The sequence below is a fragment of the Hipposideros armiger genome, unplaced genomic scaffold (genome assembly GCF_001890085.2).
Source record: "Hipposideros armiger isolate ML-2016 unplaced genomic scaffold, ASM189008v1 scaffold_746, whole genome shotgun sequence".
Classification (NCBI taxonomy): domain Eukaryota; kingdom Metazoa; phylum Chordata; class Mammalia; order Chiroptera; family Hipposideridae; genus Hipposideros; species Hipposideros armiger.
In genome coordinates, this window is record NW_017732096.1 from 109,560 (window position 1) to 129,848 (window position 20,289).

General features: G+C 36.0%; 1 protein-coding gene across 1 annotated transcript in view; it reads left to right on the plus strand.

The window, feature by feature from the left end:
- LRRC7 (leucine rich repeat containing 7) overlaps window positions 1-20,289 on the plus strand; it is a gene marked incomplete at its 5' end in the record, with an annotated part of 273,040 nt that overhangs the window by 105,868 nt on the left and 146,883 nt on the right. Inside the window, one exon of the mRNA XM_019628072.1 lies at window positions 5,971-6,034. Coding sequence (XP_019483617.1) covers window positions 5,971-6,034 — 64 coding nt within the window. The remainder of the gene's footprint in view (window positions 1-5,970; window positions 6,035-20,289) is intronic.

Below are 20,289 nucleotides of genomic sequence, written 5' to 3' on the forward strand. Positions count from 1 at the left end.
CCATTGTGCATATTCTGCAATATGTGCGCTAATGTATATTCTTGACAGTATTTATTTAGCAGGTCTATCAGAATATCTCCCTGGCAACTGTTCATTGTAGATGCCTGATAGAAATCGAGTGGTGTGTCTTTGTAAATATTCTAGAATTCATACTTCTCACTGGTAAAGAATCATTCATTCATGCATGTATGAATATCTTCATTGAACAAACACTGATTGAGCTATTTATGCTGTGAATAAGATTGGCAAGTGACTTGCTTTCATGAAGCTTCATTCTACCAGGGCAGAAAAACTTCGCAAACAAATACAAATATGATATTTTTCAGCAGTAAGTGCTAAGAAGAAAATGAAACAGGGTAAAAATATATGTAGAATGAAGGCAAGAAGAAGACCATTTTGGGTAGTGGGGATGGACTATCTTAGGAGGAAACTTATGAACTGAGATGAGAAAGAGGTACCAGCTCTGAGATTTATCGGAAGAATATTATAGGCAGAAGAAACAGCAATGATAAGAACAACGATTATAGCAATTTTATACATTTCTACAATTTTTACATATATAATATGACCATAGGTTGGTAAACATTATTTAATACAACCATTTTATTAGAATGTGCTCCATTAGATAACTAGATGAACTTAACAAATGAATCTAAATAATCAGCACAATATTGTTTTTAATTAAAGTTTATTGGGGTGACAATGGTTAGTAAAGTTACATAGATTTCAGGTGTACAATTCTGTAATACGTCATCTGTATATCACATTGTGTGTTTACCACCCAGAGTCAGTTGTCCTTCCATCACCATGTATTTGACCCCCTTTACCCTCATCTACCACCGCCCTCCCCTCTTACCCTCTGGTAACCACTAAACTATTGTCGGTGTCTATGAGTTTTTGTTTCTTTGTTTGTCTTGTTCTTTTGTTGCTTTCAGTTTTATATCCCACAATATTTGGTTCAGCTAGATAGAGATCAGATTGTCAGCATTCCTGACTGAGAACGTGGCCCAAACTTGTGATCCATCCTAATATTTGCTCGCTGACCTGTGGTGGTGATCATGTGTTCAAGGCCAGTCATTCATAAAGGGAAATCACACCAGTGGGATCCCTGTGCGGATAGAAAGATAGGCCCCAGATCTGCATGTATTTACTGTAAGGATGAAAGTGTTAAGTCAAATGAGTCCATTTGTCCAGCAGACTGGCTTGAATTCATAAGGACAGACCACGTGGGAGCCCACCTCGTATAGTAAGGAGGTAAACAAATGGAGATAAGAATTTCACCCCTCTCCCAATCAATAAAGTGAGGAGATAAAATCCTGAAATATTTCTCTAGGCCTGAAGTGGATCTCAACTCAAAGTGACTTTGCCCCCAGGCACATTTTGAAAATATCTGGAGGTATTTTAGTTGTGAGAATTGCAGAGGGTGCTACTGATATCTGGTGGGTAGAGAGAGGCCTTGGAGGCTGCTCAGCATTCCATAGTGTACAAGAGAGCGGCATCCCAGAAACCCCCTTAGCCAGGCATGAGGGTAGGAAAATGGGGTGTCCTGCAACAAACTCTAATGGGAATTTTTAGAGTTTCTTTGGACCAAAATCGTTCACGTCCTTTAAGGAGACATGTTAATATTATACTCTTTTATTATTTTCATTGTTTCTTTTCATATGTGCAAATCCATGTGATTTATATAGCAAGGTTCTTCAAAACCCAGCTGAAATGTCACCTCTCTTAACGTTTTTCCTAATTACAGAACTGTTAGGTGTTCCTTCTTTTAAACCCCTATGGCAATCTGTACATACTGTTATCCTAGCACTTATCACCCTATGAAGTAATTAGTCGTTTAAAGGTCATTCCCATTTAGAAAATAAGTCTTCAGAGTAGAGACTGTATAAGATGTGGTAAATATCCTACGAGGCTCATGTAGGCCTGTTATTAAAGAAGTGACCTGTCCAAAATGTCAGTAGTTCTGAGGTTGAGAGACCCTGAACCCCAGCAATCTTTGTAGCCCCAGTGTCCACATGGGACCTGCTATAAGAAGCATAAACTAAGTGAGTGAATGAAGGCCCAAGAGAAATACTACTAACATAAAAATGTCATGAGTTTTGTTTTATTTTTCTGACAAAGCTTTACTTGCTGGTATCCTGATGAAATTACAAACCTCTTACATACATTCATCTAAAAGGAACGTTTTTGTTTTGTTTTGTTTGTTTTTTTCTGGACAATTTGACAAAATGATTATATCTTTTTTTATATATATATATAAAGATTTTATATATAATCTTTTATATATAATATAAAATCTATAATATAAAAGATTATATTATAATCTTTTATGTAAAGACAGTCATTTTGAAAGATGTAAAATGTAGGAAATAATATTGGATGACATCTTCAAAAACAAAAGTTAAAATGTCATAATTTTAAAGCTATAAGGTGTAAAAAGTCATATTGGAAAGACAACTTCGAAACCAGAAGTAAAAATATAATGATGGAAGGAAACTTTGGTGATAACAATTAAACAATGATCAAAATTAGGATTATAAAAATAAACTGAGATAAAAATTAAAATAGAAGAAATGATATTTTAAGTAATAGAACTTAAGCTTCAGGGAATAGTTCACAAAACCTCATGGGAAAGCATTTTTATTCCAGAACAAGCAAAAGGAAAAAAAAAATGTTGCCCATTCAAAATACTGGAAAAGGAATGGTAGAGGAGCTATGTTATAAATTTACAGTATAGTTTCTAGGTATGAATTTATGAACTAAAGTTTTCAAAAGCAGTAGCCTAAAACTACTAGAAAAAGAAAAAGGCTTAGTAGTGACCTAGAGGTTACCTATCCCCACAAAAGAAATCAAACTTAAACTACACTAATAGAAACATAAAAAAATAATAGTTTCTTTCTATATGGTCTTCGTCAGCCCACATCTAGAGAACAGTGTTCAACTCTGAGTGACACCTGGTCCTCAGAGACAGGAACTGTTTCGGGTTCTGTGATCCATATGGCCTCTGTCTCTATTCAATTCTGCTATTTCAGTGCAAAACAATCATAAATGTTAACAAATGTGCATGCCTGCATTCCAATAAAGCTTTATTTACAAAAACAGGAACAATGCCTTTCATCTTGATAACCCTAAGATTTGAAAGATAATAGGAAATCAATTATATTGATGGCTTTGCATACATAGTATTGAGAGATGTATGGCAAAAGGCATATTGAATAGAAAAGGCTCAAAACAGAAGACTGATTTTCTCACTCACCACTAATCTCCATGTTGTTAAATCAAGTGGTCAGTTCTCAAACGTAGCAGCTGTCTTTGCTACAATTTGTCACTTCCTCCACCTGGAAATACCTTCTTTACTTGGCTTCCAGGACTTCACGCTTTTCTGGGTTTTCGCCTACATCCCTATGTCTCCTATAATGCTTCTCAGTCTTCTTTGTTGGCTCATCCTCTTAGACCTATTTTCTTCTCATCTACCCTCATTCTCTTTATATCATACTCTCTAGACCTGATGCCATCTCTATGCTGCCCATGCTCAAATTATCTATCTTGCCTAGGCTTCTTCCCTGAAATCTGGAGTTGTGTAGATAGCTTCTTGCTTGATCTCTAGTGGCTTTGCAGTAGACAATGCAAATTTAACATTTCTTTTCTTCACCTTTATTAAGGCATAACAGACGAATAAAATTGTCAGATATTTAAAGTGTACATCATGATTACTTGATATACATGCACATTGTGAAAAGATTCCTCCCATCTGGCTAATTAACAAAACCCACCTCACATAGTTGTCTTTTGAAGGTTGGGAAGAGTGTTGAAAACCAAACCTCTGATCTACCCAAAACCCTGCTCCACCCTGTCAACCCATCAATTGCTCAGACCAAGCAGTTTTAGTCACAATTGATTCTACTTTTCCTTATTCCACACAGCCATTTCAGCAACAAAACGCTTGACTTTAATCTTACATATATCTGCAATCCAACCACTTTTCACCATCTCCATTTGGACCACCCTGGTCCAAACTGCCATTACCTCTCATTTGGCTTATTCCATTAACCTCCTACTTGAACTCTCAGCTTCCACTAAATTATTCTCCTCAGTCTATTCATAAGCCTGCTGTTAGGCAAAATGGTTTCTAGTGCTTGATGTCCCACCTCATTTTAAGCAAGCTGCTCTCAATGATTTCCAGTTCCACCCAGGAGGGTGGGCCAGTATCACCTGCAAGGAGTGTTCTTACATAGAGAAGTTTGTCCATTAAGTTGTTTACTGCCTTGGGGTATACAACGCTTAACAAATGCTGTGCCACTTGGCTACAAACTTCTCCATTTCTGAGGCTTTCCAGCCCCTTTCAGGTGTGGAGATCTACGGCCTTGCTGCTACCCAAGCCTCTACTTCTGTCTGTACGTTCCTTTAATAAACTCTGTTTAATTCTGGAATTGTCAGCCTCTTCCTTTGGTCTCTCAGCCCTTTCCTCCTTTGGAAGTCAGTTTGAGTACAACTTGGGAAATTTCCCCTAAACCTGCCATCACAGATATCCTTTTAAAATGAGCCACTTCTGTCATACCTTTGATCAAAACCTTTAAGTGACCCTCCATCTTACTCATCAAAGCCAAAGTCTCTATATTGGACTATTAAGACCCCATATTATCTAAGTCCTCATTATCATCTCCTTTCTTTCTCTGTCCCTCTCTCTGTCTCGGCTACACTGCTCCCCTAGGATGTCTTCAAGCAAGCAATACGTCCCTGCTTTCGAGTGTATGCACTAGCATACGCCTTTATTTCTTTTAAGTCTTGGCTCAAATTTCATCCTCTGACTAAGGCCTTACCTGATCGCGCTATTAAAAATTGTAATCCCCCATATGAATTCTTCCTATCTACCTCCTCTGCTTAAGTTCTCTCCATAGCACATATAACCTTCTAGTATATTCTTTTATTTTACTTAATTATTTATTATAACACCTCTCCCCGCCAACCCCCCCAACACACACACACACACACACACACACACAAAGTCCTTTTGGGCAGTAGTTTTTGTCTCTTATTCACTGTTGTACCCCAGACCCCAGAAGATTATATGGTACATAATCTTTTGATAACAGTTGCTGAGTGAAGAGAAGATACACACACATTTTTGCATTTCTGAGTGCCTGACAGTGCCTAATCGGATTATAGTAATATTTCATAAAACCCCCATAAGAAAATTGCTATATCCATTCTAAAGGTGAAAGAACTAAAATATCTAAGATTTGAGTTAATTATGGCTCCAGGATTTCTGTATAGTCAGGACTTAAGGACAGCATTCAGGTGGGTGGAGAGAGAAAAATTTGACACTCACGAAAACACTATCTCTTCTCATGTTGTATGCTGTACTTGAGAGCGGCTTGAGAAATGCTTGTGCACATAGCATGTGCTAAGATACCTCTAACCTTTGCAGCAACTCTTGTCCAAGGTTTTGCAACTGTTCTTAGCTGTAGCAGCATCCAGGCCAATGTGTAGGAAACACTGAGTACAACAGTTTGTCTATAACAGACTTTCATTTAGGGAAGGACAAAATGACAAGATTGGTGATGAAATTGTGTCTGTTTTGTAGGGTTTGAGAATGCTTTGCTAAGAATTGGTTTCATCCATTGGTTCCCATACCTGTGGTGACTCTTAAAAATATAGATGTGGGGGCTCCTCCCTATACCGCCTACTGTGTCACAAGCTTCCCAGGTTTTTGGTTTTGGTTTTGGTTTTAAGCAGCCAATGCTGTACTCCAACTATAAACTGGTATTTGGGAACATGGTAAGCTACTAAAGGCTTTCAGGTGACAGTTTGCATACATTACTGTATACGTGCAGTTTAAGTCTTGCTGAAAACTACCCCCATTTCTGTGCACTGTACACCCAGGTAAATCTGACATGCGGATGGGTGGAATGTCTTGGTGTAATGTTTCATGCACTGCCTCACAATGGTATTTTTCTCCATCTGTTATAGGTCAATGCACAAACTGACCCAGCTGGAAAGACTTGACCTAGGCAATAATGAATTTAGTGAGCTGGTAAGTGAATGCATTTTCTAAACTTGATAAATATACCTCAGGACATTATTTCTTTTGCTCGGCCTTTGTAGCCCCTGGTATTAAATCAGCAAGTGTACATTTGCTTTCAATAAATATCAAAACAAAATCTGGGAATTAAAGTGATTGTTTGACTATATATGTAGTAAGCCACAGAGAACTGAATAATATTAGGATTCACTAAAAATAAAGGACAGGCAGATGCAGATTGACAGTTTTGAGCACCAACTGTGTGGCAGGCACCATGTCCGGTATATTACAAATGTTGCCTCATTTAATCCTTATTTGACACGTTGCCATGTTAACTTTATGGAAACAAGCTCAGAGTGGTCACTGATTTACATAGCTTTTATGTGGCTGAAGAGGAATTAAACCAAGACTTGATTAACTCAAAAGCCATAGCTTGCAGACTTCTGCCTTGGAGGCTTCTTAGTTGAGGGGAGAAGCCAATGGTCTTCTACTTCTAATTGTACTGAAAGTATCTTTCTTGTGAACACGTATTATGACCTCACTGCCATCAAAATTGACAGAATTCTGACTGTTCCTTTTAGGCTTAAGTTCCTTTTAAAGTTTACCTGAAGTCTAAAATCTCAAATGCAAGTTAGAAAGCAAATGCTTCTTCACAAGCAGACCCTGCTTTCTTTATTAAGCAGTTTTCCGCTTGAACATCTTCAAATTTCAAAAACCCAATTCATCTAAGATATATTTTAAGTATGTTTAAATTAAAAACATTCAAGTTAAGTCAGCAGCGTTTCTGTCCCAGCTATGTTGCTAGTGATGTGAACTTGTGTAAATTGCTTCACCTCTCTATGCCTCATTTTCCTTTTCTATAAAATAGAGTTTATAATGGTTCCTCCCTTACATGGCTTACGTGAGAATTAAATGAGATAATACATATAGAGAGACTGGGAAACTAAAGTGATGCTCAGTGAATGCCAATGTGTAGGTGTGACAAGGTGTAGTTTGTACTGCATCTGGAGTATGCAAAGAAAATAACTTGTTTTACTTTGACCATAACTAATCATTATTAACCTACTCACTACTTGCTATTTATTGAAGGTAAAAAACTGACTTTTTTTCTATGTAATTAAAAGTTTGGTCTGCTTTAAAAAGTCACATGGTTCCTTTAAGTCGTGTTTGTCTTCCTTGCATAAAAATTCTGGCTCTCATGTATCCTCTCACGTTCCCAGCTTCGCTCCTTAAGATGGAATTTGGGTGTGTGCAAAGGAGGCTACCTGTCTTAGTTGCCTGAGGGCAAGGGACTCCCTGGCCCAGGGCTAGTGTTCAGAATTGTGCTGGCAGGACATGCTGGGCTCGGGGCTGGTGTCTGAAGCTGACCCGACCTCCTACAGTTGCAGCCTGAACCTGTGATCAGTTCTTTGGACTCACACAGTATTCTCTGGGAGCACTAGGCATCTCTCTATTGCTGGCATTGCCCCCCCTCAGCTCTCATTGGCTGTAGATACATAAGTCTCTGCCCTGTCTTCCTTCCAAGCACCAGGCTTAGAAGTCCATCCCCTCATTTCTGTTGTGAAGGCCCCAATAGAGGCCTCAGAGCCAGTATACACAGGCTCTAAGAGTCCACATGACACTCTAACTGAGAGAAGCCAAGTAAAAATCAACCTCAGAGCCTCCCTCTGCCTGCTACATTGCACCACTGCCAAGTTTGCCTTGGTTTGCATGCACTCAACTTGGTTACAGGGCAGCCTGCAAGGTGGCCTCAAACGGATATTAGAGCAAGAGGACCTAGCACATAGTCTAATACACTTCCGGCATTTTTAAAGTAGATGTGTATTAATGTAGGTAGAGGAAACGGTAAGGGTGGTGAATAACAGATAGTGGCAAAACTAGTTTATAGTGGTAGCTTTAAATTAGCTATTAAGAAGCTAGGATCTGCCCATGCTTCCATGAAGAGATGTAGCTTGGCCTAGTAGTTGAAAAAACATGGACAATGGATTCAGACATCTGAAGTTTGACTCTCAACTCCATGACTGGGTAGCTGGGTACCTTTGTGTCTGTAGCTCACCCTCTATCCTTAGCTTCCTCTTTAATAAAATAAGGGTATCAAACTCATCTTTCTCATAGGCTCTCTGAGAGGATTTCATGCAAGAGAATCTATATAAACTATATATAGCTCAATGATTTCAATTTTGTCAGGCATTTCATTTTGAAGCCTTTCATATGGATAGTTTGTGAATCATGGTTTTACTGACATGAATAGAGTATGTCTATTTTTTTTGAAAGTAGATTTACTAAAAGTAAATTTTAAACATATATATTTTGACTTATGCTTTATGGTATCTAAGAAGTTATCATGCATCTAAACAGAAGTATGTTTTGTTTTTGAACTCCCAATATTCCATACTAGTCACAAAATAATATCTTTTTAATTTTTTTTTTTTTTGCATTTCTCATAGCACCCTTTATTAGATAACATTCAGTTGTTTGGAAGGGTGGACGGGAGAGTATAATTATGGAAATTCACATTTCTAATGCTAGTCACTTTTAATCAAATGCCTGGCTTTTATTAGTCACATGTGTAGGACTAGCTATTGTTTCCCTGACAGCACAACCTTTAATAAGAAAAGAAGAGAATTTGCTCTGATAAGAGGCCTCTAGAAATAATGTCATAGGGAGGAAAAGGGATTTAATTCTATTCTGTAGCTAGATATTGACACCCAGGAGATTACGGTTAGATAATTCATTTTGTGTGACATGGTAAATAGACAGATGTGGAGAAAAGATGACAATAAGTAAATAGATTTTTTTAAAAAAACTTTAAAATGTGAAAGCCTAATGAAGAAAACAAAAGTATGCTTAAGAATCAATGTAAAATCCCAAATGAGGTTTGAAGTTGAAATATCTACTTAGGGAAGCCTTTGTAATCACGAAAAATTCTAAACAATAGGAATTATCTTACTTCTTGTTTTTTCTTTTCCTTTGGAAAGCATTTGATTCACAGTGGCCATTATTTATTACTTAAAAGGGAATTATTTCCAGTTGCTGCCTTTGTGTGTGTGCGTGTGTGGCTTCCCAGGAAGTATTGGTAAATTTGGTGCACCACTGAATAGGTAAAGGGTGTTTTATGTCTTTAATTTTTTTTTTATTAGTTTCAGGTATACTAAACAACGTAATAGTTAGACATTTACACCCCTCACAAAGTGATAACCCTCCTCCCCCAATCTACTACACCTCTGACATCATATAGCTGTTACAATTCCATTGACTCTATTCCCTACGCTGTACTCCACATTCTGTGACCATATATATATAGTTATAGTTATAGTTGTTATAGTTATAGTTATAGTTGACATTCAGTATTATTCAGCTTCAGCTTCAGGTGTACACTGCAGTGGTGAGGCACCTACACCATCCATGAAGTGGTCTCCCTAATAAGACAAGTGTCCATTGGATATCCTACAAAATCTTTACACCATTATTGATTATGTTCCCCAAACTGTCTTTTGTATCTCTGTGGCAATCTTGTGGTTACCAATTTGTGCTTTCTAATCCCCTAACCTTCTCCCTCATCCCCACCCCTCCTCCCACCTAGCAACCTTCAGTTTTTTTCTCTATGTCTCTGAGACTGTTTCTGATTAGTTTGTTCATTTATTCTATTCTTTAGATTCTACATATAAGTGAGATCATATGGTATTTGTCTTTCTCCATCTGACTTATTTCATTTAGCATAATGTTCTCTAGGTCCATCCATATCACTGCAAATGGTAAGATATCACTCTTCTTTATGGCCAAGTAATACTCCATTGTATAAATGTACCATAGTTTCTTAATCCAGTCGTCTACCAGTGGGCACTTCAATTGTTTTCATGTCTTGGCTATTGTGAATAGTGCTGCAATAAAAGGGGTGCATATATTTTTTCAAATTAGCGTTTTGGGTTTCTCAGGATAGATGCCTAAGAGTGGAATTGCTAGGTCATAAGATAGTTCCATTTCCAGTGTTTTGAGATACCTCTGTATGATTTCCATAGTGGTTACACCAATCTGCAATCCCACCAAAAGTATCTTACGTTTTTAACAACATGAGAAGCTACTGAGCAAACCTTTGGGAACATAATAGATTTCTTTTTTTTTTCTTTTCGTTTGTTTTGTGGCTTGTTTTTATCAATATAAAATTAACAAATGTGCATTTTTCAAAAATTGGGAAGTTAAAAGAGTATAAAAATGACAGTTAAAATCATCTGCCATATCATCTCCTTATATAACCATTATTAATATTTTTGGTATAGCCTTCCTCCGCCTCATTTTTCTTTTATTTATGTATTTTTTAATAAATTTATTGAGGTGACATTGGTTAGTAAGATTATATAGGATTCAAGTGTACATTTCTATAATACATCATCTATATATTGTATTGTGTGCTCACCGCCCAGAGTTGGTTCTCCTTCCATCACCATACATTTGACCCCCTTAACCCTTTGCTACCACCCCACTTTCTTTTTATGAGGTCAAATGAGTATTATTTGGGGACAGGTCAGAAATAGGATACTACGCTTATTAGGCTAATATGTGGAGGTGGATCCCATGAATCCTTAAAAATCCTGTAGGAACTTTGGTTAGAACTATCTTCTGTCACAGAGTATTAGGAACTTCCCAGTTATAGAATGGTCCAGTCTGCTAACACAGGTTGCATGATTCTCATGGGGCCCAGAAGCCCTGGGATAGGTATACATTTCAGATGTTTATAGATCTCTCCAATGAGCTAAGAGTTCCTATGGTCTTGATCTGGTACAGAAAATAATGGAGCCCCCAAAAGCAAATGGCCATGAGTGAGAATACTGAGCAGCAGAGCCTGGAGGATGATGGAATCAACAGGTGGCTCCAGAAACTGTGAGGCCCTAGCTGACCATCCCCCTAATCTAGCCCCAGCTCCCAGTTCCCAGTCTCTCTCTCACTCTCTCTCTCTCCCCTGCCCTGCCCTGAAAAGGAGAAGGCTATGGAATAAAGGAAAGTGTCACTGAGAGCCCCCAACAACCCTGCTATGTCCTTTATCAAAAGAATCAGTCATAAGAGGCAAAATTAGAAAGTTTTCTGCATGCCAGAAAAACTAAACAGCTGATCCCAGAGAAGGCAAATAGCAGACTGCAGTGTGGTCTGTGTGTAGTTTAGATTTCAGCAACTTGGAGGCTGGCAGCAGCATGAGAAACAACCCGCTGGCAACACAGTGACAATGGGCAGCAGGGGAGTGAGACAGGGATTACAGGGGCACTGGAGCAGCATCTGTGAGAGATCCCCTAGTCGCCACCGCTCCTCCCCAATAGACAAGGACTCCTAAAAGAAAAATCTGGGGAGGAGGACCCCAGGAAAGGCCAGATTTCTTGTTCTCCTGCTGTTCCAGCAGGAGGGAGGTCAGAAAAATGAGATTTGAAATTCCACCATAACTGCGATGTAACACATACTGTCTATATGTGTTTTTATAAAGATACTTCTATTACCAAATGGGAATTATAGTGTGCATTCTATTTTATATTAATGCATGATGATCAAATTCAAATAATTGTATTCTTCATAAGCATTATGTTATAAGCTTTCTCTGCAGCTGAATTTGGAAGACTATCAAATAATAGGTAAAAAAAATAGTGAACTATAACTCGAATTTAAGAGAAAATAATATAATCAAAGAGGCTTAAATTTTTATTATATCAAATTTGATACACATATAAAATGCTATATCTAATATATATTTAAGTTGCAAAACATAATAAAATGTATCCCTGTGAATCCACCATCATCTTCTTCTGAACTAAAACATCACCAGCCCTGTACAGCTCTCTGTAAGCTCTTACCCAATTCTGCCTTATGCCCAGAGGCAACTACAATCCTGAATTGTGTTTGACATTTCCTACCTTTGTATGTATCTCTAAACATTATACTATTTCATTGTGCTTGTTCTCAAGATTTCTAAAACTATAACTATACTACAACTTATTTACCCTTTCTTTTCTTCATGAACAGTCAATTTTGTCCAGTTTTTTTCATTGTGTTGCTGCTATAAATATTCCTATTAAGTGCACATGTGCAAGAGTTTATCTAAGGCATATATGTAGAACTGGAATTTTCTGGTCATAAACTGTGCACATATACAACTTGAAAAATAATACTTTTTTCCCCTAAAATAGTTGCACTCATTTACCAGCAATGTGTAAGAGTTCCCATGCTTCACACCTTCATCTACACTTGATATTGTCAGATTCCTTATTTTTGCCCATATAATGGCATCTCATTATGATCTTAATTTGCATATCCCTGATTTCTAAGAAGACTGAGGATTTTTCCATGTTCATGTCAATTTCTGTTTCTTCTTCTATGAAATGCCTATCATGCATTTTTGTCCATTTTTCTATTGGCTTATTTTTCTTGTAACTCTATAAGGATAATAAAAATAAGAAATATTTTATATATTCTAGATACTAATCTTTTGTTGGTTATATGAACTACAGATATCTCCTCCAAGTCTCTGCATTCTTTTTACTTTCTTCATAGTGTCTTTTGATGACCAGAACTTCTTCATAAAATATAATAAAATGTGTATTTTCTTTATGTCTAGTCTAGCACATTTTGTGTCTTGCTTAAGGAGCTCTTATCTCCCCAAAGTCAAACAGATCTTTTCACATGTTTTCCTCTAAAAGTTTGAAAGTTTCATTATTCATAATGAAATTTATTTCCATCTGGTCTTAATTATTTTACATTCCTTCTATTATTTTTTCTTAACACATACCCAGTTTTTCAAGTAACATTTGTTAAGCAGTCCATCTTTTTCACATGAATATGAGTGCCAACTCTTAACAAAATATGATTTCCATATGTTCATAGGTTACTTTCTTCATTGGTCAGTTTACTATCTGGCTACCAAAACTACAGTCTTAATTAGCACAAACAAGTTTTTGATACCTGATAAGACAAGTCTCTTTAACTTATGCACCTGGGCATATATTTTTCATATGAACTTTAGAATTACTTTATCAAGTTCCCCCCAAATAAAAAAACATTGTTGGAATTTGACTAGAAATGCATTGATTCTATAAATCAATTTTGATTGGGTTGACAATGGAGAATTGATATTTTGATGATAATGAATCTTTTGGTGCATCAATATGACATATTTGTCCATTTAAATATCTTTCAACTGAGTTTATAATTTTTTCAAAAAATTTTTACACATTTTTAGTTAGTTTATGACTAAGTACCTTATCTTTTTGTTGCAGTTATAAATATACTTTTTTGAAAGGTTTTTAACAGTCTCCAACTGTTTTGTTGCAGGTATATAGCAATCCATGTGATTTTTGTTTATTTACTTACATCGAGCTACCTGCTAAACTCTCTTAATATGAATAATTGTCTATAGATTCTTTAGAGATTTCTGTATAGAGAATCAAATATTTTGTGAATAGTTAAATAGAAGCAAATGTTATTGTCTGATTCCCAATTGTAATGGAAATGCATTTAATGTTTTGTTATTAACAATATTCCTTACTATTAGTTTGGATACTCTTTTTTAGATTTAGAACATACCTTTCCATTTCTAGATTACCAAGAAAATTTATCGTGAGTAGGTACCACACTCTATAAAATCCTTTTTCTGCCTTTATTGAGGTGATAATATTTTTCTCCTTTAATCTGTTAATGCTGTGAATTATATAGAGACAATTTCTAATGTAAAACCACCTTTGTGTCTCTGAAATAGATCCAACATGATCATGATATGACAATGACAATGGCCTTCCACATAAACTACATTCGGTTCAATCCTGTCTAGGATTTTTAAAAATCTACTCATGTATGAGATTTGTATACATTATTCTTGTATACTTTCTCTATCTGTGAGTTCATATTTTTCATCAATTTTTGGAAATGATCATTTCTTATCTCCTCACATGTTACCTTTTATCTGTATGTTCTGTCTTTCCTGCTAGAATTTAGATTAAAAATGAATATGAGTATGATATCACAAATAATTTTAAAGTGTTATTTTGTTAATTATTTTGTAAATGTTTTCTGAAAAAGTAATCAGATAAGGGATCATTTTTAAATATTTATTTTGTATCCTTAAAGAAAGTTTTTCACACCCCCCCCTAAAATTTTCAAGTATTCATTCTTCAGAATGATGAGATCATTTTAAGAGCATTTTTGACTCTTTGAACTAATTAATGTACCAGTTATTGACAGAGATATTTCTAAATTATAGGCCACTTAAATTCTGGATTAAAAAACAAAACAAATTTTAATAAACAAATACTTAAGTGATAGCAACAAAAATATTTAAAGAGTAATATATATATATATATATATATATTATATATATATATATCATGTGATTAAAATAAAGCATTTAATTTTCTAAGCACAATGCAAAGATAAATTGAATGTAAAAGTCCAGAGAATTCACCAGAAAATGAATAGTATTTTAACTGTCTAATTTTTGAGACAGTATGTCAAACAGTCTTTATAAAAACATTTCATAAATTCAGCCATTCGTGGACTATTTAGAGAATTTATAGTCTATAAAACTTCTTTATAGAAAAGCTGGGAAATATTCTGCACTCTACAAATCACCATTGTAAATGCTCAGCAAGGCTACAGGTCACAATAAGCAAGAATTTTTAATCTCAGTATTCAAACTGAACTTATTTCTGTTGACGTTTTTCACTTTATTTCATAGAGTCAAGCAAAAATTTCAAATAGATAAGTAAAGAATGGAGAAACTCTGAGAGGAAATGCCAATAGTTGTAGAGAATATCTGTTTGGCCTATACAAATAATACGAATAGGTTCTATGGAAATGTGAAACAGTTGAGTACTTCTGCTACTGTCTTAACTTGTAATCAAAATTGATTGAAATTTAATTTAAAATTTTAATTTAACAATTAAACTCATTCTACTAAAAACACAGTTACCAATGGTTTCGCCTCCCTAGTTTGCCCAAGGTGTACTCATTTTTAATTACCTAGGATGTACGTCTACCTGAGGCAAGCACTTTATTTACATATGCAGTAATTTCCTTTTCAAGTAATTACAACTACTAATCAAATTTTCTCAATTATTCTTCGAGTAAAACTATAAAAAAGAACATAGTAATAAAATACAGTCTGCCATCATAAAATTGGCCACCCCCATTAACTCCTCCATTTCTTACATTTGTAAAACTACCAAGGACATAGATTGGAGATATATATCACAGACATTGCCAGAGGTTATTAATATATCAAGAAAAACTTGAGAAATGAAACTTATTTTTTAAATTATTAGAGGCACATCAATTTCTGTATCTGTCAAGGTCCAGCCAGAAGGTGAAAAATGTATCATTTAACAAAGAAAGTGTAATATAAAGAATGGTAAATCTTGCATTAGAGAACTGAAAGGGCAAAAAGGAGAGGCTGAAACATCATGGAGGTAATAACTCTAGAAAGTAGCTAACACCTCCAGCGTGGGGAACAAATGGAAGAAGGTAGTGTAAGGAATTAGGAAAACTTGAAGCTGAGACCCAGACCTCCTAAGAAGGGTCCCAGCCAGCTGGTGCTGGTATCTCTGGGGGGGTGGGGGGTCCTGTTAAGGCTGGTTCTAGTTGTGTGGAAAAACTGCAAACTGCTGTCACTGCAGGGAGACACGTTGCTGTTGAGAGGAAGCAAATAGAACGAGCAAGTCCCATCCTTCTGTCTAGACTTCCAGTCTCTCTCAGGCACACTCAAATTGTCAGTCCTTAACACAGAGCCACCTGTCAAAAAGAAATGTCAACCCTCCGAATTACAAAATAGAATATAGACAAGTGGACCCTCAGCTGAAAGGCCATAGCGTCAACACTTAAAATAAAACAAATGTTTATTTTTGCCAACACAATTTTAGCATCATTTTCTCCAGGAAGCTTTCCCTGTACCTAATAGAGCACCAGATTCCCAACCGGCACCTCATAAACGCTTTTGAATGAATGAATGAATGAATGAATGAATGAATGAATGAATGAATGAATGAATTGATTTTAAAAGTGAACAGTTCAAACAATTCTCATCATCAGAATCATAAAAATTGGAAATGTTTAATTCCAACTAAACAGTAATAGAGGTGGAAGAAATACTTAGATTTATCTGAAAAATAATCATTCTATAATTAGCTGTCTTTTGAGGAATCAATTTAAATTCAGTTTGAGATATATTTCCAAATGAGTTTCTCCATGAAACTTTTAAGTACAAACTGCAACTGTGATCAGTAAATAAATAAAACTGTATTTCCACTAACTCGGGAATTTGAAAAGAATTCTTGATTAATCATTCATTGAAAATGTATTTTTTAACTGGACATAATTGTGAAGGCTTTTTTTAATAGGAGGATCGAATTGGGGTCTCCTGTTTTATAAATGCAACCTCTGTTGCGTTAGGGTTTTAGTAAGCAATCTCCAATGTCACACATACAAATAAAGAAACTCATTTTCTTGCTTTCAAACTTTCCCTGTCCTAGCAATAAAATAAGTGATCATTGCCTTTGTTTTTAAAGAAAGTAGTCTTTCCCTCATTGTCATTTCTGATTACTTTAGTATCATGACTGGGCACTGTGAATGAAATTAATTAGCTGTTGTCTTTCCACAAATAGATTTTTCTAAGAATGGCATATGTCTCAATGTAGTCAAGTGCCCTGGCGATCCTGTCAACAATTTCTGCCAGAGAAATTAAAGGAAAAAGAAATGCTCAATGATTGAACCAGGGTAAACTGCATTGAATTAAATAAGAGTACAAGTTTAAAATCAAGACTTCACAAAGAAAATGGGAATATTACACAATTGTGGAGTAAAACCAAGAGAATATTGTTGAATTGTGAATAATGATTGTGAATTACCAAAAAAAAAAAGAAAGAAAGAAAAGAAACTACAAAAACTGTATTTAAAGTAATCAAATTCAACCTTAAATCTTCCTAACTTAAATGTTGAATTGGTAATATCTGGATATATTATCTGAAATTGAATTACCAGAAAAAAGTTATTTGATGTCACATTTCAAAACAAACCAAAACTAAAAGAATGAAAGTGCTAAGAAGAAATATAAAGAAAAATGTATGAGGAGAGTCCATGTGTATATGGAGGATGTAATTAGATAAGGTGCCCAAGAAAGCTTCTCTCAAAAAGTTACAGGAAAAGAGGGTTCTTGGCTTCACGTAGGAAGAGTTCAAATATGAGCCAATATAGAGTTTGTTTGTTTGTTTGTTTGTTTGTTTGTTTGTTTATTAAGTTTATTGGGGTAACAGTGGTTAGTAAAGTTACATAGGTTTCAAGTGTATAATTCTGTAATACATCATCCATATATCACCTTGTAATAAGTTTTTTTTAGCAGAGAGTAAGAAAAGGAAAGGCCACTGCACAGACAGAATTGCGGTCTCTAATTACTAGCAGAACAGAGACCCCCTCCATCTCTCAGGCTAGGGTTTCTATGTGTTTTCTGTTTCCATGGAAAATTAATTGGTAAGTGGGTAAAGGAGGAAAGAAGAACAATGGTTAAGTTTATCTTTAACTTCCATAAGATGCAAGAATAGGGGCAGGTTTGTCTTTAACTCTTGTAAAGCACAACCTATGTTTTATTTGCCGTGGGCTTAACTACAGGGATGGTCATAATGACCATCCTTTGCATAGTTTGTTCTGTGTGATTAACATCTGCTCGAGTTCTGTGTCTTACAGCACGTAGGCAGCAGGCTCGGAATCCAACCTCCTCCTAGTTTCTTCTGTGAAAATAGTCCTCATATCCCTTTCCCAAATGAAGAAGGTGACATTTTAGTAAAAAACATAAAGACGAGGAAGTGAACCATGCAAATATCTGTGTGGAAGATTATTCTGGACAGAGGGAACAGGAAACATACAAACACCTGATAAAAAAGCAAGCTTAACGTGTGGACAGCAAGAAAAGTAGAATGTCTGGAGTAGATTACATGAGAAGAGTAGGAAATAAGTTATTTGGGAGTAGGTGAAGGATGGGGGCTAGAGGTAAAATCCTGTAAGACATTTTAAGGATTTTGACTTTTCTTCTGAGTAAATTGGAGCCCTTTGGAAGGTTTTAAACAAGTAGAACCCATGATCTGACTTACATTGTTAACATTACATTATATTATGTTACATTATATTGCATTAAGTTACAGTATATTACATTACATTACCAGGATCACTTTGACTGCTATGCTGAGAAGAGATGGAAAGTGGGACAATGTGGAGTCAAAGAGACCTGTTAGGAAGTTATTGCAGGAATGCAGGCAAGAAATGACAGTCTTCTGGACTAGGGTAATAGCAGTGAGATGGTAAGGAGTCGATTTCTGGGTACACTTTAAATATATAGCCAGAAGTAGGATCGGAACTTGTAAATTAGGGACACCCTCTTTCCAAAAGTAATACAAAATGAGGACTACATAAATAAGTACAAAAGTGAATGTTTACTTAAGATGAAAAAAGAAACTATGAATTTTTCAGTTACAAATTAAAATTAGTAAAACACAATTTTGAAAAGCTGATAAATGCTGTGAACATCATTAAATCCAGGAAAGTTACATAATAATACACATCTATAATCCCCTTTGCCCCTTGTATTTGAATTCATGCTCTTTGACAGTCTTTTCACATGACTAATATTTTGTAACTTCACTTTCTATGGAGATAATAGAAAAACAATCCAGTTTTTTCTCTACCGTGGTTTCTGTTACTGATAGTTCAGAAACATTCATTTCAGCTGTACAATTTTTCATTGTTACACCTTGTAAAATTTTAGGATTGTTGTCAAATTTGGGAAAACCTCTGGCTCGATCCATTTCAACTCTTGCTTCTCCTCCTCTACCTAATACTTGTGCTGCTGGAAACCAATGAACCTGTTCATGTCCCAATATGTCCTCTGGCCCTGCACCCTCACGTCATGATGGTCAGGGAAGTTGGCACAATGGGCAGTAGGAGTATTTCTGTAAGCCATTTCTGCACTAGATGACTACCAACATATTAACTATATGCAGACATGATTGCCAACCATATAAATAAATTCCACTAAACCTATGTTAAAGGTGTTCCCATACAGCTTCCTTTTATCTAGCTCCCCAAGATGCCTGCGGCCAGTCCGTCACCACATAACATAGGGGATATTACAATAAGGGGAATCAGGATAGAAATTATAATTAAAATATTTTACTTTTACTCAGCAATTTTTTTTTTAATCTTACAGTTCTGGAGGTCAGAAATCTTAAAATCGAAGTTCCATTATGGCTTAGTTCCTTCTAGAGGTTTCATGGGAAGATCTGTTTCTTGCCTTTTCCAGCTTCTAGAGGCTGCCTACATTCCTCAGCTAGTGGCCTTTTTCTCACATCATTTCAATGTCTACATCTATCATTATGTCTCCTACTCAGACTCTACATCCATCATCTTATTTTGTCTCTGTCTTTTCTGACCCTCCTGACTCTTTTTAAGGACCTTTGTGATTATATCAGGATCCCAAATAATACAGGATAATCTCTCTATCCCATAATCCTTAAATTAAACATATCTACAAATTCTCTTTTACCATGTAAGGTAGCACATTCCCAGGTCTTGGCAATCAAGACATGGACATCTTTGGAAGTCTGTTATTCAGTCTAAAACAGTACAGCTTCTGCACCAAAAGATTCATTTCTGACCCACAAAAAAATGCACTCACCCCAACCTCACTTTCCCAAAAGTCTCACCCATTACAATATCAGCTCGAGTACGAAATCTCAACTAAATTTCATCAGCTCAAATGTCCCAAATTTCATCATCTAAAGCATCTAAATTAGTCATGGGTAAAGTTCTGGGTATAATTTACCCGGGGGCAAAATCCCTCTCCATCTGTACACCTGTGAAACTAGAAAACAGTTAATCTGCTTCCAAAATCCAATTGTGCAATAGGCATACAATAACAGTTATAGACATTCCCAGACCAAAAAAATGAAGAAAAAAAAATGCAAGGACTAAAGGAGCCCACACTGAGAACCAATTTCAAAATTGGTTGCCAGCCAGGCAAACTCCATTATGTTTCAGGGCTGGGAATTTCATCTGTGGCTCAAGACCCATTATTCCGTGTCGGTGGCTCCACCCTCTGTGTCATCCTTGCTTTTCCAGGAAGGAAAGCATGGTTTTGCAGCTGAGTACATTTATCGACCTATTTCCTACCTATAGAATTTTATTGACTCTGGCAATCTTCTTTCATGTTGTTCTCTCTCTTCTCTCTGCCCCTTTCAGTCTATGCTGGCAATGTT